The sequence below is a fragment of the Jaculus jaculus genome, chromosome 13 (assembly GCF_020740685.1).
Source record: "Jaculus jaculus isolate mJacJac1 chromosome 13, mJacJac1.mat.Y.cur, whole genome shotgun sequence".
Classification (NCBI taxonomy): Eukaryota; Metazoa; Chordata; class Mammalia; order Rodentia; family Dipodidae; genus Jaculus; species Jaculus jaculus.
The window spans coordinates 16,232,996-16,249,328 of NC_059114.1; the positions used below are offsets into that span (position 1 = coordinate 16,232,996).

At 45.0% G+C, this 16,333-nt stretch overlaps 1 protein-coding gene across 1 annotated transcript in view; it reads right to left on the reverse strand.

Moving 5' to 3' along the window:
* Positions 1-2,996: 2,996 nt before the first annotated feature.
* Positions 2,997-16,333, reverse strand: part of Tmem233 (transmembrane protein 233) — a 42,487-nt gene continuing 29,150 nt past the window's right edge. The window contains exons 2-3 of the mRNA XM_012950035.2: positions 14,976-15,112; positions 2,997-3,292 (exon numbers count right to left, since the gene is read on the reverse strand). Coding sequence (XP_012805489.2) covers positions 3,286-3,292; positions 14,976-15,112 — 144 coding nt within the window. The 3' untranslated portion in view covers positions 2,997-3,285. The remainder of the gene's footprint in view (positions 3,293-14,975; positions 15,113-16,333) is intronic.

Here is a 16,333-nt window from a genome sequence, read left to right on the forward strand (position 1 = left end):
GGCCCATCAGTTTTTGTCACTGGCTGATGCAAAGATTCTCTTGGCCGATACACCAGGCTAATCTTATTCTAACTGTGCATTTGGGAATGGAGCAGTGGGTAACCCCAACTTTCCAGAATATCGTAGGGGGGAGAACTATCCTTCTTTGTTAATATCAGGGCTTAGGCCAGTAGAGGCCAACAAAAATCAGAGCTCCTCTTAATCTTGGTGATCCCACTCAGTGGCAGAATTGTAGAACCAACATTTTATAATTCTTTTATTTAAATCTTTTTATTATTTTTTCTTTAGGAGAGAGGGAGAGAGAGAAAGAGAGAGAGGGAGAGAGAGAGAACTGGCATGCCAGGACCTCCAGCCACTGAAATCAAACTCCAGATGCGTGCACAATCTTGTGCACATGTGCAACCTTGCACACTTGTGTCACCTTGTGCACCTGGCTTACATGTGACCTGGAGAGTTGAACGTGGGCCCTTAGGTTTTGCAGGCAAGCACCTTAACCTCTAAGCCATCTCTCCATCGCAGAGCAACCTTTCAAATGCCACCTAGAAGGGCATGCCAGGCCATCGTTCGTTCGGCATGGAGGTCTCTCTAGCCTCATCTTGGCCCTCCTCATGGTCTTCTCTATGGAAGGAAGTAGGTGGATGACAACACAGTATGGTTATGGAAGTCCCTGGACAGACACGAATCCCAAGAAAGCATAACTCATACACCATGATAAACAGGCTTACTTAAAATCATTTTTTATTCTGCCCCCTTAGCAACACTTCTGTTTGATTTAGGTGAAAGACCAAGAACCCTAACACACACAAACATGCAAACAAAATATCAGAAACAGAAATCAGGATCCAATAGATTGGAATGGTGCCAGCATCCCTGTATGCTGAGGATGCGCGTCCCTGAGTCAGTGTCCTTCTGGGAGAAGTGTTGGCTCATGACACACCTCGGTAAAATGACAGACGGAGTCTTGTGTACATCAATTTTTTTTTTCCTAGGGCCCGGGCATTTTCGCAAAAGCCTGAGATGCGCAGTCACCCATGGACCATGTTTTGCATTTATGAAGCGCTGAGGATCCCTCCAGGGGCTTACCTACCAAGGCAATTAATTTTCATAACAGTACGAGGTAAGTAGGCAGCCATTCTTATCTCCATTTTTCAGGTAAAGAAGTTTGAGGCATAGAGAGGCTAAGAGACTTGACTAAAATCAACTTCCATAGCTAGTGAGGGCAAAAGACAGATAGAAAGGAAGAAAGAAAAAAAGAAAGGAAAGAAGGAAGGAAGGAAAGAAGGAAGGAGGGAGGGAGGAAGGGGGAAGGAAGGAAGGAAGGAAAAGAGGGAAAGAAGGAAGGAAGGAAGAACACGTGGCCAGGCATGGTGGTGTGTATGCTGTAATCCCAGCACTTGGGAGACAGAGACAGAAGGATCAGGAGTTCAAGGTCATCCTTGACTACATACTAAGTCAAGAGCAACTCTGGATACATATATATTCGGCAGGTGAGTTGTTACACACTCCTTAGCGGATTCTGACTTCCATGGCCACTGCCCTGCTGCCTATATCAACCAACACCTTTTCTGGGGTCTGATGAGCATCAGCATGGGGTGCCTTAACCCAGCGTTTGGTTCATCCCGCATACATACATATATATATATATATATATATATATAATATATTTAAAATGAGTAATTGTCTCCCAGCCTTGGGTTCGTTCAATTAGAATCTGCTGTTTTTCTTTTGTTTAGGAACGTTCAAGTTCATTATCACTGCTTCTAACACTCATCCTTGAAGTGATCTTTGCCACATCTATTCATCCCCTGGTTATATTAATTACTTGATATTTGTCTTTGAGTCCACCCACTTAACCGAATTTATTGACACAGAAGTCATCTAGAGAACCCAAGAGGAAGCTGATGCAATGACGTTGCTGAATTTCGTCCAGGCAGAAGGTTGGCCTGAGGGCGACTCTTTCTCTGCTATGATGGACAAAGGCCACAGCGTCAGAAAGGTGTTAAGGACCCATCAGCACTGGACTTGGCCTTTCTCCTTGCTGTAGTCAGCACTGAGGAAGAACAGAAGTAGAGAGATGCCCGTCAGGATTCAGTATCACCACGCTGCCTCTATAAACTACTTGGAAATCACATTGTCAGCGGGGCGTGGTGGCGCATGCCTTTAATCCCAGCGCTCGAGAGGCAGAGGTAGGAGGATCGCTGTGAGTTCGAGACCACCCTGAAACTAAATAGTGTATTTCGTCAGCCTGGGCTAGAGTGAAACCCTATCTCGAAAAACCAAACGATAATAGTAAAATAAAAGAAATCACGTTGTGTCCCACCAGTGATACATGCCTCCCACTCTGAAAACAATAACAAGAAGAACATGGGGCCTGCAGCAGGCAGAATGATGGCGTCATGAAGCTGGCGCCCCATACACAAAGTTCCCATCGCACAGAAAAGAAACATGGGAGGGCGGCATTTCCAAGTGGCATCCAGGAAAATCAAAGATTTCCTGAAATTTACTAAGACAAAAAAAAAAAAAAATTAGATGGAAGAGTGAAACAAATCCCATGAAACATAGCTAGTTTATTCCCAAACTTGGGATGGAGCGGGTGGGTATGGGAGAGCCTGGAGTTGGCCCCTACATGCACTCTTAGACTCTGCGTGGACAATGACATTGTGGCCAAGGAGATGGATGCAGTTGCAAGCAAGAGATGGGGGTTCCGAGGAAAAGTAAGACCAGGAAGTTGGGGTGAACTCTAGGAAGAGGAAACCTCTGCAGAGGAAATAGCTGAAGACTGAAGAGAATCTACAAGACAAAAAGGAAAGGAAAAAACTCCACAAGTTCAACTGTACTCGACACGACTTTAAGCATGCTGTAAATGTTTGTACTTGACATTGTAAACACCAGCATTCACTGTTTCCCCTGGAAACCTCCTGTCTGCCCTCCCCGCCCCCCCACAAGTCTAGACCTTTCCCACCCCAATGAAAAGCAATGAGATTTATGGAGTTCATCTCTGGAGAAGAGGAATGGACGCAAAGAACTTTGCTTCATGGAGACAGTGAGACACCATCTTCTTTTTCACCCATCGATGACTCTGGCGGCTGTGGCTGGACTGCTTGGACTTCCTAAAGTTTGGACTTTTTGATGGTGGTGTTCATTTGCCAGGGACCTGCCTCTGGAGGGTCCTGGAGGAACAGACCTCACAGTCCAAAGTCAAGGATCCATTCCTCAGAAACTTCTTTGGGGAGTGTGTGGGTGAGGACCATCCTCCGTGCTCCCAGCTGGCCAGCCGTGGGCTCCTCAGGAACTGTGTGATAGAGAGGGAAGGAAGGGAAGGGAAGGAGAAAAAGGGAGAGAAAGAAAAAGAGGGAGAGGAAGAGAGAGAGAAAGAGGAGAGAGAATAAGAAGGAATGAGAGAGAGAAAAGGGGAAGGAGAAAGAGAGAAAGAAAAGGGGATAAAGAAAGAGAAAATGTGAGAGAAGGAAAGAGAGGGAAGGAGGGAGGGGACAAAGAGAAAGGGAAGGGGAGGGCAAGAAAGAAAGAAAGGGAAAGAAAGAGTGAAAAAAGGAAGAAGAAAATAAGAGAGAAAGAAAGGGAAGGATGGCGAGAGACAGAGGGAGGGACAGAGAGGAGAGAAAGGGAAAGAGAGAGCCAGAGAGAAAGAAAGGGAGAGGGAGAAAAAGAGAGAAAGGGAAGAGAGTGAGAAAGAGAGGGAGAGTGAGAAAGGGAAGGAGGGAGTGAGAGAGAAAAAAAAAAGGGAGGGAGAGAGAGAGAGAGAGAGAGAATTGAGCTTCCATGGCATTCAGGATGTGCCACCAGTCTCCTTGTATGACGGAAATGATTACCCTGGCTGGACAGATGCCAATGCTCACACGTGCTGGCAGGCCGTGGACTTGGTTTGAAACGCGTTTTCTTCTTTTTAAAAATATATTTTAGAGCTGGAGAGATGGCTTAGCGGTTAAGCGCTTGCCTGTGAAGCCTAAGGATCCCGGTTCGAGGCTCAGTTCCCCAGGTCCCACGTTAGCCAGATGCACAAGGGGGTGCACGCGTCTGGGGTTCGTTTGCTGAGGCTGGAAGCCCTGGCGCACCCATTCTCTCTCTCTCCCTCTATCTGTCTTTCTCTCTGTGTCTGTTGCTCTCAAATATAAAATAAAATAAATTAAAAATATATTTTACTTATTTGTTTGAGAGTGAGTGAGAGAGAAAGAGGCAGATATAGACAGAATGGGTGCTCCAGGGCCTCTAGCCAATGCAAACGAACTCTAGATGCACATAGCATGTTAGTGCACCTGGCTTTGTGTGGTTACTGGGGAAATGAACCTAGGTCCTTAGGCTTTGCAGGCAAGTGCCATAACTGCCAATGCATCTATCTGACTCTGAAATACATTTTCTATTTGGAAAATCTATTTTATTTTGCACATGATGCATGCAAAAAAAAAAATGATATCAATGCAACCAAATACCTTGGGCATTTCGGAATCTCACTCGTTTCCCTACAAGTTTTTAGTTAGCATTGCTGGTAATAGTCTAATGCACCCGCCAGACACTTTCCTCTGTGTTTACAACCATAACTATGCATATAGAAGTTATATATATATCCAGGACTGGAGAGATGGCTTAGTGGTTAAGGCACTTGCCTGTGAAGCCTAAGAACGCATGTTTGAAGCTTCAGGTCTCACGCCCCCAGGATGCACTGGACTCCAGCTATTGGGCCAGACACTGGTAGGCTTTAGGGCTCACTACATGATTCTCATGTGCAGCCAAGGCTGGGAGCCACAGATGTGCAAGGATGCTTCTAGAAATTTTGCTTGAAATAAGGAGCTTCTAGACCTCTCAGAATCTCCTGGATAATGAAATCATCTTTTATTCTAGCAGATGACTCTTGGTCCTTCATATCCTTGGGATTAGGGAATGAGGGCTGGTTTCCATAGGAACCAACCAACCCTGAGGAGGGAAGAGGAAAGGAGCTGAAGGCAGAGTTGGTCACGTGGCTGATGATGTCACTATCCTTGTAAACACATGCCTGGAGGGTGTTGTGCATGCAAAAGGGGTTCCCACAGCTTTCCTGCACATTTTACCCTATATGTTTCCTCCATCTGGATGCTCCCCCACGTTTTTGGGAATGCGCTTCATAGTAAGTGAGTAAACATCAGTATTCCCCCGAGTTCTGTGAGCCCCAGGAAGTGGACCACCAGGGATCTCAGCCATCTGAGCTCCTATCTCCATGTTGGTTAACCGTTTTCTTTCAAAACATTATTTTATTTATTTACTCGAGACAGAGAGAAAGAGAATGGGCTTGCCAGGGCCTTTCAGCTACTACAAATGAACTCCAGATGCACGCACCACTTTGTGCATCTGGCTCTATGTGGGTTCTGGCGAATCAAACCTAGGCCAACAGGCTTTACAAGCAAATACCTTTAAGCACTGAGCAACCTCCCCAGCCTGGTTATCATGTTTTTTAAAAAATTATTTATTTGTTTATTATTTCAAAGTAGGGTCTCACTCTATCCCAGGCTGACCTGGAATTCACTATATAGTCTCAGGGTTGCTTTAAACTCATGGCAATCCTCCTACCTCTGCCTCCTGAGTGCTGGGATTAAAGGCGTGTACCACCATACTTGGCTTAATATTTGTATTTATTTATTTTCAAGCAGAGAAAGATGAGAGAGAGAGAGAGAGAGAGAATGGGTGCTCTGGGGCCTCTAGCCACTGCAAACAATCTTCAGATACATGTGCCACTTTGTGCATCTGGCTTTATAAGATCCTAGAGAAATAACCTGGGTCATTAGGCTTTGTGGGCAAGCACCCTAACCACTGAGCATCTCTCCAGCCCCTGAGCATGTGCTTAGCAGCTATATTCCAAGCCAAGACTAATCTTTTTATTGAGACAGGGTCTCAAGTAGCCCAAATTAGCCTTGAATTCATTATGTAACTGGGGATAAACTTGAATCCCTGATCTCCGTGCCTCTATTTCTCATGTGCTGAAGTTGTAGGCATGTACCACTATGCCTGGTTACTAACTTAAATTTTTTAAAATTTATTTTGAGATAGAGAAAGAGAGAGAGAGAGAGGAAGAGAGAGAGGCAGATAGACAGAGAGAGAATGGGCATGCCGGGGCCTCTAGCAAACGAACTCTTGATGCATGCACCATCTTGTGCATCTGGCTTATGTAGGTCCTGGGGAATCAAACTGGGATCCTTTGCTTTGCAGGCAAACACCTTAACTGCTAAGCCATCTATCCAGCCCCAACCCCCATTTTTATGTATTTATTTTTGTTTTTTTTGAGGCAGGGTCTCCCTCTAGCTGGGGCTGACCTGAAATTCACTATGTAGTCTCAGACTGACCTCAAACTCACATCAATCCTCCTACCGCAGCCTCTCCCCACCTTCCAGTGCTGGGAGTAAAGGTGTGAGCCACCACACCAGGCAGAGAGAGAGAGGGGATGGGCACACCAGGATCTCCAGCTACTGCAAACAAACTCCAGATGCAGGCGCTACTTTGTGCATCTGGCTTTATGTGGATACTGGGGAATTGAACTCGGGTTGTTATGTTCTATGGGCAAGCGCCTTACCTGCTAAGCCATCTCTGCAGCCCCAAGACTAACGTTTCGAAGGCAAAGACATCATAGTTTTTAAAAGATGGTTTAGTGGTTAAGCGCTTGCCTGTGAAGCCGAAGGACCCCGTTTGGGGCTTGATTCCCCAGGACCCACGTTAGCCAGATGCACAAGGGAGCTCACATATCTGGAGTTTGTTTGCAGTGGCTTGAGGCCCTGGTGCATCCATTGTCTCTCCGTCTGTTGCTCTCAAATAAATAAATAAATAAATAAATAATTTTTAAAAAGGCAGCAGTTTACTCCTGATGGTATGTTTTGACTCCTGCTCAGAAAACTCACTTTCCTTGCTTCTTGTCTCATCCCCAGACCGGATGCCCTTGGCAGTTGCATCTTCCTAGTCCTTTCATGAAAGCCTCGCTGCTCTCCAGACAGTTACAACAGAGCCTGCTGTGGGGACATCTGCTGGGCAGTCAGTCACCTGATTCCTCTCCTTGGCACTAACTTAGACATCACAGAATAGGTTGAGGCGTTTGCTGATGGAAGTGAAAACTGAACACGCAGTGAGCAGCCACCCTGGTAAAGTCTTCCTTTTGAAATTGGGGAGGCAGGGGGGAGAAGCTTTGCCAGGATTGGACAGCGAGAGTTATTATGCTCATGCCGTGCACCCGAATCCCCTGGGGGGGAGGTCCAGGAGTGGAAGACTTACATCCCACCCATTTAGTGAGTTGGAATCTTTGGAGGTGGGACTTTGATGAGAACTTCTTGAAGCCTCCCTAAGTAATTCTTATGCAGTTCAAAATCTGGGGGCCTCTACCCCTTAATACTTTATATAGCCATTCGATCCTTAGAGTAAAGTCGGGCTGCGAAATTTTATTTCAAAGGATTACCAAAAAATTGGTCATATTATTCAGCTTAATGGAAGATTGGAAGATAGAATTGATTTTTTTCACTGTATGGGCTACTCTCTCTGTCTCTGTCTCTCCTTCTCTCTCGCTCTCTCACACACACCAAAGCATTCATTTGGTACAGGGATGTATGTAGCCTGGGTTGTTGGTTTCTCTCTCTCTCAGAGTGTAGGCCTTAAACTTATTTTCCTACTTCAGCCTCCTGAGTGGGTCATGATACCTTTAAATTCGAGTTTCACCATTGGATTCTGTGCTAGAAACCTTTTTTGTTTCCTTTCATATCATAGAGGGAAAGGTATCTAAAAGGAATGTGACCTTATAGACAGGAAAATAATCCTATATTTTATAACTAGGAAGAGGAATCACTGAGGTTTTTTTTTTTTTTTTTTGGTTTTTCGAGGTAGGGTCTCACTCTGGTCCAGGCTGACCTGGAATTAACTCTGTCATCTCAGGGTGGCCTTGAACTCATGGCAATCCTCCCACCTCTGCCTCCCAAGTGCTGGGATTAAAGGCATGCACCACCACGCCCGGCTAAGGAATCACTGAGTTTTTAATAACTTTCCCAAATGGTCTTTTGTGTTATAAATAAAAATTGGGGCTGGAGATATTGCTTAGTGGTTAAGGTGCTTGCCTGCAAAAGGACCCAGGCTCATTTCCTCAGTACCCATGTAAAGCCAGAAACACAAAGTGGCACGTGCATCTGGAGTTAGTTTGCAGCAGTTGGAGGCCCTGGTGTGCCCATGCATTCTCTTTCTCTCTCTCTCTCTCTCACTCTCTTTGCTTAAAAATAAATAAATAAAAATATAGAAAAGAACTAACATTTGAATCCCAGTGAAGCTGATACCAAAATCCAGGCTCTAATACTGTGAGACACAGCTCTTTAGATCGAAGGAATGGAGAGGTGTTCCCCCAATCCCTTCTCAAACCTTTTATTCCCACCAAGAAAAGTTCAACCATAGCATATGTACATCAATATGTCACCTCCGGATGGAGAAGTTTATATTAAGAATGAGGAAAGTAGGGTCTGGATAGATGCTCAGCAGTTAGGGCACTTGCTTGCAAAACCTGATTGCCTGGGTTCCATTCCCCAGTACCTACATAAAGGCAGATATACAAAGTGACTCATGCATCTGGAGTTTGTTTGCAGTGGCAGGAGACCCTAGTGTGCCTATTTCTCTGTGTCTCTCTCTCACTCTCTCTCTCCTTGCAAATAATCAATAAAAATATATATATATTTTTAAATTATTTATTTATTTATTTATTTGAGAGCGACAGACACAGAGAGAAAGACAGAGAGAGAGAGAGAGAATGGGTGCGTCAGGGCTTCCAGCCTCTGCAAACGAACTCCAGATGCGTGCGTCCCCTTGTGCATCTGGCTAACGTGGGACCTGGGGAACCAAGCCTTGAACCGGGGTCCTTAGGCTTCACAGGCAAGCGCTTAACCGCTAAGCCATCTCTCCAGCCCTATTTTTTTTTTAAGGATAAGAAAAGTCCTCAATGATGTCTTTTAAGTCCCTTGTTTAAAAAAAAAGCTTGCTTAGCATGGTGGCACACACCTTTAATCCCAACATTCCGGAAGCAGAGGTAGGAGGATCGCTATGAGATTGAGGTCAGCCTGGGACTACAGAGTGAGTTCTAAGTCAGCCTGGGCTAGAGTGAGACCTTACCTCAAAAAAAAAAATAAATAAATAAATAAATAAATAAATAAATAAAAAAGACAAAAGAGGGGGGCATTGAATACTACCTTATGAACAGATTGATCTTTGAAAGCCAAATGTCCCCTACAGATTGCAATGCAGACAGTATCCAGGCTGGAAATATAGTTGTTTTCTGTTTCAATGTTGGCCCTTACTAAGTGTTTTTACAATATGGATTTGTTGTCAACATCTAAAAAACTCAAGACTTTACATAAAAAATCAAATCTCTAGCGCCTCTTAAAAATTGGAGCCAACTTGCTCAATGTTGGCCGCTTTCTCTAAACTGTGCTGAAATTCACCATAGCCCTCACTGCTTCCTATTGCCCTCTAAATAAGGCTCATTTGCACGTGACCTGCCCAACCCCTCAAGTCCTCTGAGGCTGTGACTTGGCTCTGACATCACACATTGAAACCTCCCTACACCATCCCCCTCATCCATGAATGGCCAAGTGAGTTGTAAGGCCAGCCCTGTTTTGTCTGCGTTACGCCAAGCACCCATGGAGGTCTGCTGTGAAGTGTGGCTAAGAACACAGCATGAAGAGCTACATTTAAACCCTATCTCTGTGTCTCTGTGTCTGTGTGCGTTCATGTGTGAGAGGCACATATAAGTGCAGGCACACATGCACATATGTGTCATGTGTGTGGAGGCCAGAGGTCAATGTTGGGTTGTTTCTCCACCTTTTTGTTTTCTTTCCAAGGTAGGGTCATGCTCTCTAGCTTGGGCTGACCTGGAATTCACTATGTAGTTGCAGGGTGGCCTTGAACTCACAGCCTCCTAAGTGCTGGGATTAAAGGCGTGTGCTACCATGCCCAGCTCCTTCACCTTTTTTTTTTTTTTTGATTTTATTTTATTTTTTTTAAATTTTTTTTAAAATAGATACAAAGTTTATTAAAAATAGGCTGCATACTATATGATTTTTTTTTAAAATTTTTATTAACATTTTTCATGATTATAAAATATATCCCATGGTAATTCCCTCCCTCCCCACCCCCACACTTTCCCATTTGAAATTCTATTCTCCATCATATTACCTCCCCATTACAACCATTGTAATTACATATGTACAATATCAACCTATTAAGTATCCTCCTCCCTTCCTTTCTCTACCCTTTATGTCTCCTTTTTACCTTACTGGCCTCTGCTACTAAGTATTTTCATTCTCACACAGAAGCCCAATCATCTGTAGCTAGGATCCACATATGAGAGAGAACATGTGGCGCTTGGCTTTCTGGGCCTGGGTTACCTCACTTAGTATAATACTTTCCAGGTCCATCCATTTTTCTGCAAATTTCATAACTTCATTTTTCTTTACCGCTGAGTATAACTCCATTGTATAAATGTGCCACATCTTCATTATCCACTCATCTGTTGAGGAACATCTAGGCTGGTTCCATTTCCCAGTCCTTCACCTTTTTAAAAAAATTATTTATTTATGAGAGGGTGCAGATAGAGAGAGATAGAATGGGCACACCAGGCCCTCTAGCCTCTGCAAATGAATTCCAGATGCCTGTTCTACCTTGTGCATCTGGCTTACGTAGCTACTGGGGAATCAAACCTGGGCCCTTAGGCTTCACAGGAAAGTGCCTTAACCACTAAGCCATCTCTCTAGCCCTTCCACCTTATTTTTTATGAGATATAAACCTGACACTCACTGATTCAGCTAGACTAAGCTTGGGTCTCTGTTTTATCAGTACTGGGATTATAGGTGCATGCCTAGAATTTACACAGGTGCTGGGGATCCAGATTCAGGTCCTTCATGGCAAGTACTTTATCCACTGAGCCATCTTCCCAGTCCTTAAATCCTACCTTTTCTAGAAATTATCTTTGAAAGTTATTATTATTTAGAACATATTTTATTTATTTATTTGAGAGAGAGAGGGAGAAAGAGAGAGAAAGAGAGAATGGGCACGCCAGGGCCTCTAGCCACTGCAAATGAACTACAGACACATGCACCACCTTGTGCTTCTGCCTTACATGGGTTCTGGGGAATTGAACCCGGGTCCTTTGGCTTCCTAGGTAAGTACCTTAACCACTAAGCCATTCCTCCAGCACCTATTATTATTGTTGTTTTAAATATTTTATTTATTTATTTATGAGAGGGAGAGAAAGAGAGAGAATGTATGTGCCAGGGCCTGTAGCCTCTATAAACGAAGTCCAGGCACATGTGCCGCCTTGTGCATCTAGCTTGTGTGGGTTCTGGGATAATGGAACCTGGGTCCTTAGGCTTCACAGGCAAGTGCCCTAACCGCTAAGCCATCTCTCCAGCCCTGTGAAATTTATTTTATAAGACAAGTCATTCTGTCCTTCTGGGCCTCAGTTTCCTTCTCTACACAATGGGGGTGATCATATATCTGGGTTGCTGGGAGGATTTGATGAGGATTCATGATGGGAGAGCTCTGAATGGCACCTGGCACATGGCAAGCTTCATGGCCACATCAGCTGCTATTATTATAACAGACTGAGCTCAAACACTGATCCGGGCAGTGTGTATTTTCACAAGGCTCCAGGAGAGAAGCCAAGGCCTGGCCTCTTTCCCTTGGAACAGGGCTTTGGAACTCGGCTCATGGGTACAAAGCCTTGAACTCTCTTGACTTGTAGTCATAGGGTTAATAAATGGTCTGCATTATTATAACTACTATTATTAGTACACCAACTAACAGACAGTTACCAGCTGTATATATTCCATATATTTCAAGGGTCAAGGGTCACCTTCTTCTTTTTCTGTTTTTTGGCTTTAAGGTAGGGTCTCACTCTAGCTCTCGCTGACCTGGAATTCACTATGGAGTCTCAGGGTGGCCTCGAACTCATGGAGATCCTCCTACCTGTGCCTCCCAAGTGTTGGGATTAAAGGCATGTGCCACTGTGCCTGGCTTTCTTTTCTTTTCTTTTCTTTTCTTTTCTTTTCTTTTCTTTTCTTTTCTTTTCTTTTCTTTCTTTCTTTCTTTCTTTCTTTCTTTTTTTTTTGGTTTTTCGAGGTAGGGTCTCATTCTAGCACAGGCTGACCTGGAATTCACTATGTAGTCTCAGGGTGGCCTTAAACTCACAGTGCTCCTCCTACCTCTGCCTCCCGAGTGCTGGGATTAAAGGTGTGAGCCACCATGCCCAGCTCTTACCTTCTTTTTTTAAAAAAAATATATTATTTATTTATTTGCAAGCACAGAGAGATAGAAAGGAGACAGACAGAGAACATGGGCACACCAGGGCCACTAGCCACTATGAACAAACTCCAGATACATGTACCACTTTAAGCATCTGGCTTTATGTGGGTGCTGGGGAATCAAGCCAGGTTATTAGGCTTTGTAGGCAAGCGTCTTAACCACTGAGCAATCTCTCCAGCCTAAGGGTCACCTCCTTAACCTTGATGGCAGCTTTATGAAACAGAGGCTCTAATCAATTTGATGACATTGGCATCAAAGTCCTCCAAGGCAATAAACCTGGAGTTTCCTTTGATGTCTTAGTGTTCTTTTCTCTCTTCTTTGGACATGCTACCTATTTTGCCCTGGGATACATCCTGTTAGGGTAAGAGCTCCCCTTCCCTCCACCTGCCCCAGGATGCTCCTGGATCTGGCTCGTTCTACAGGAAGTCGGTCTCCTGTGACATCCACTAAACCTCTTGATTGCCAAGGTTGGGCTGGCTGATCTGACAGGAGGAAGGGCGTCAACGCTCTCCCTCACTCACCCAGGTGAGTCAACCAAGCCAACATAAAGGTTAGCCATCTCAGCTCAAGAGACAAAGTGCTTTGCTCAAGGGCATAGAATGAGCTGGGCTGCCCAGGCAGAAAACTGAAAGATCTGGGAGTGGTGGCGCACGCCTTTAATCCCAGCACTCGGGAGGCAGAGGTAGGAGAATCGCCGTGAGTTCAAGTCCACCCTGAGACTACATAGTAAATTCCAGGTCAGCCTGGACTAGAATGAGACCCTACTTCAAAAAAGAAAAAGAAAAAAAAAAAAAAAAAAAAAGGAGAGAGCTAGCTGAGTAGACGCATTCATCTCCCTCTACTTCCTGCCTGCTGATGTGACAATGTGATGCCAGCTTCCTGTTCCTGTCATGCTTTACCCTCCATGATGGATTCTGCCCTTTGGAACTGTAAGTCAAAAACCCCTTCCTTTCATAAGCTGCATCTGGTCAGGTATTTTGTCCTGCCATAGAAAAGTAACTGAATCTGGGCGTGGTGGCGCATGCCTTTAATCCCAGCACTTAGGAGGCAGAGGTAGGAGGACCACTGTGAGTTCTAGGCCATCCTGAGAATACATAGTGAATTCCATGTCAGCCTAGAGTGAGACTCTATCTTGAAGAAAAAAAAAAAACAACAAAAATAAAAGGAAAGTAACTTATACAGTTGTCCATTGTATTACCTTGTCCTCTGTCAAGACTTTGATGGAAAATGCCACCAATTCTAACAGGAGACTCCTGCCTTATCACCCTGAACATGCCCAATCTCATCTGATCTCAGAAGCCAAGCAAAATCTGGCCTGGTTAGCACTTGTAAGGGAGATTCCAATAGGAGATGCTCATCTTGGCTAATCAGAAAAATCAAAAAATGAGAAATACGAAAAAAAGCCCAAATACAAAGAAGCCTACCAGCAGAATCCATTTCTTCCTGAGATGAGAGTTCACTGGTGATGCCCACAGCACACAGTGCTTCTGACCTTGAGCTAAAAGCAGAGGCTACTTTAATGTAAAAGCATGTAGGGAATGGTTTCACAGGTACATGTTAGGACAATCCTAAATTTACCATTCGGTCCCTCAGTTTTCCTACCCTCTGACAGACAGGTGGGACTGGTTTTAGTCATTTCACTGTGAGCCCAAGTGAATTGGTGACAACTGCTCAGGTAAAGAAAAGTCTACATGGCTTCACTGACTTTCCTCACTCCCCACTTTAGTGTGAAGACATCATTCTAGGTCAGAGATTGGCGAATTGTAACTCACAGACAAAAATGCTCATGATGGGCTGGAGAGACGGCTCAGTTGTTAAGGTGCTTGCCTGTGAAAACTAAGGACCCATGTTCGACTCTCCAGGTCCCACATAAGCCAGACGCACAAGGTAACATAAGCACGTAAGGTTTCACATGCCCACTAGGTGGTGCAAGAATCTAGAGTTCGGTTGCAGAGGCTGGAGGCCCTAGTGCACCAACTCTCTCTCTCTCTCATAAAAACGAACAAACAAAAAGTCTATTTTTAGCCAGGTATGGTGGTGCATACCTTTAATTCCAGCACTTTGGAGGCAGAGGCATGAGGATCGCTGGGAGTTCAAAGCTGGAGGTTTTATCTTTTTGGAGTTTGCTGGGAAGCTGAGAAGGAAAATGGACTAGGGTCATTCCCTTCAGTTGTGGTGTGGAATGGCAAGATGGCTACAGTCATGTCAAGCTGATTTTTTTTTTTAATTTTTATTTGAGAGCGACAGACGGTGGGGGGGGGGGGCACGCCAGGGCCTCTAGCCACTGCAAATGAACTCCAGACATGTGCGCCCCCTTATGCATCTGGCTGATGTGGGTCCTGGGGAATCGAGCCTCGAACCAGGGTCCTTAGGCTTCACAGGCAAGTGCTTAACCACTAAGCCATCTCTCCAGCCCTCAAGCTGAATTTATACAACCCTTCTCTGGATAGAATAGCTACAGGGCGGTGTCGTCTAAGGTCAGCCTGGGTTTCTGGATGACTATATGGAAGGGAGAACTTGTTCCCCTTTATGTAGTCCATGTAACGTGAAGAAAACATGAAGACCCTATGGTTAGGAGCTGTCACCAAAGCATATCCTAAACTATTCTAATAGATCCTGGCGGGCATTCAACAAAAAGCACTGCACATGGGGAGGGGGTCAGGAAGCCCACTTACTTCCTTGTGAAGTGCACCACACAAGAAATACCGATGATGAGGAGGCCGATGATGATGGAGGCGATGGCTACCCACTTGGCATTCCGCCCCAGCCGCCTGGCTCCTTCATAGTCTCCGTCGTTGTAGCTGTTCAGAGACTGGGGGACACAAGGGAAGAGCTGGTGAGCACAGAGGCCCCTCAGGGGAGGGCGTGAGGGTTCGCAGGCTGGCCTGCTGAAAGGGACCCGAGGGACCTGTTGTCACTTCTCATCTCAGTGGAAGACTTAGCCTGATTATTTATCGCACAGTACAACACTTTAACGGCTAGGAGAAGCTTGTGAAATATGCGTGGATTGAATGCATGTCTATTTCTCTATAGTAGGTGAGTTTATGGAGGGTATCTTGGGGTTTTTGGAAGTCAGGCTGCACGCTCAAGTCCCTGGATTTCCTGGTTACGTCTTTCCTTTTAGCATCCACCACAGCGTGTTTTAGAAGAGGGGTGATTTGGGGTCTGGGGAGATGGGGGTAGATTGTCTTGAGTTTGATTCCCCAGCATCCTCGTCAATAGCTGTGCATGGCCACACATGTCGGTAAGCCCACTCTGATAGGGAGCAGAGACTAGAGATTTGCTGTGACTCAAAAACTGCATTTTTTTTTGTGTGGGGGGGGTTCAGAGGGAGGCTTGTCCTAAGGAAATCAGTAAGTGATAGGAGGAGGATATTCAACATTCTCCTCGGGTCTCCACTTAAGGGGTGTGCACATCTGCACACACATGTGCGTGTAATACTTGCACTACATCACACATGTACACACACAAAAGGAAAAAAAAAGCTTAAAAATAAAAGGATTTGCTAGGTGTGGTGGCACACACCTTTAATCCCAGCACTTGGGAGGCAGAGGTAGGAGGATCGCTGTGAGTTTGAGGCCAGCCTGAGGCTACATAGTGAATTCCAGGTCAGCCTGGACTAGAGTGAGACCCTACTTCTTAAGACCAAAAAAAATAGAAATAAAAAATAACTAAATAAAAGGAATGATTTGGTCTTTCTCACTAGAACATCCTGACTGTCTGAGCAAGGGATGTTGGTACCAGTGGAATGCCTGTCCTGTGGGAGATGTGTAACGCGCATCTGCAGAATGATGTGTTTGTGTATTTTTCTGAGTCGGGGTCTTGCTCTGTAGTCCATGGCTGGTCTGGAACTCACTATGTAGTCCAGGTTGGCCTTAAACTTGCTGTCCATTCTCCTGCCTTAGTCTCAGCTTCTAAGGCTGATTTATTGCTTTGGGTCTGGGGATTGAACCCGGGGCCTTACACATGGTAGAGAGGTGTTCTACCAGAGTCACATCCCTAGCCCTCATACATGTAGAATGAAAGCTATGTC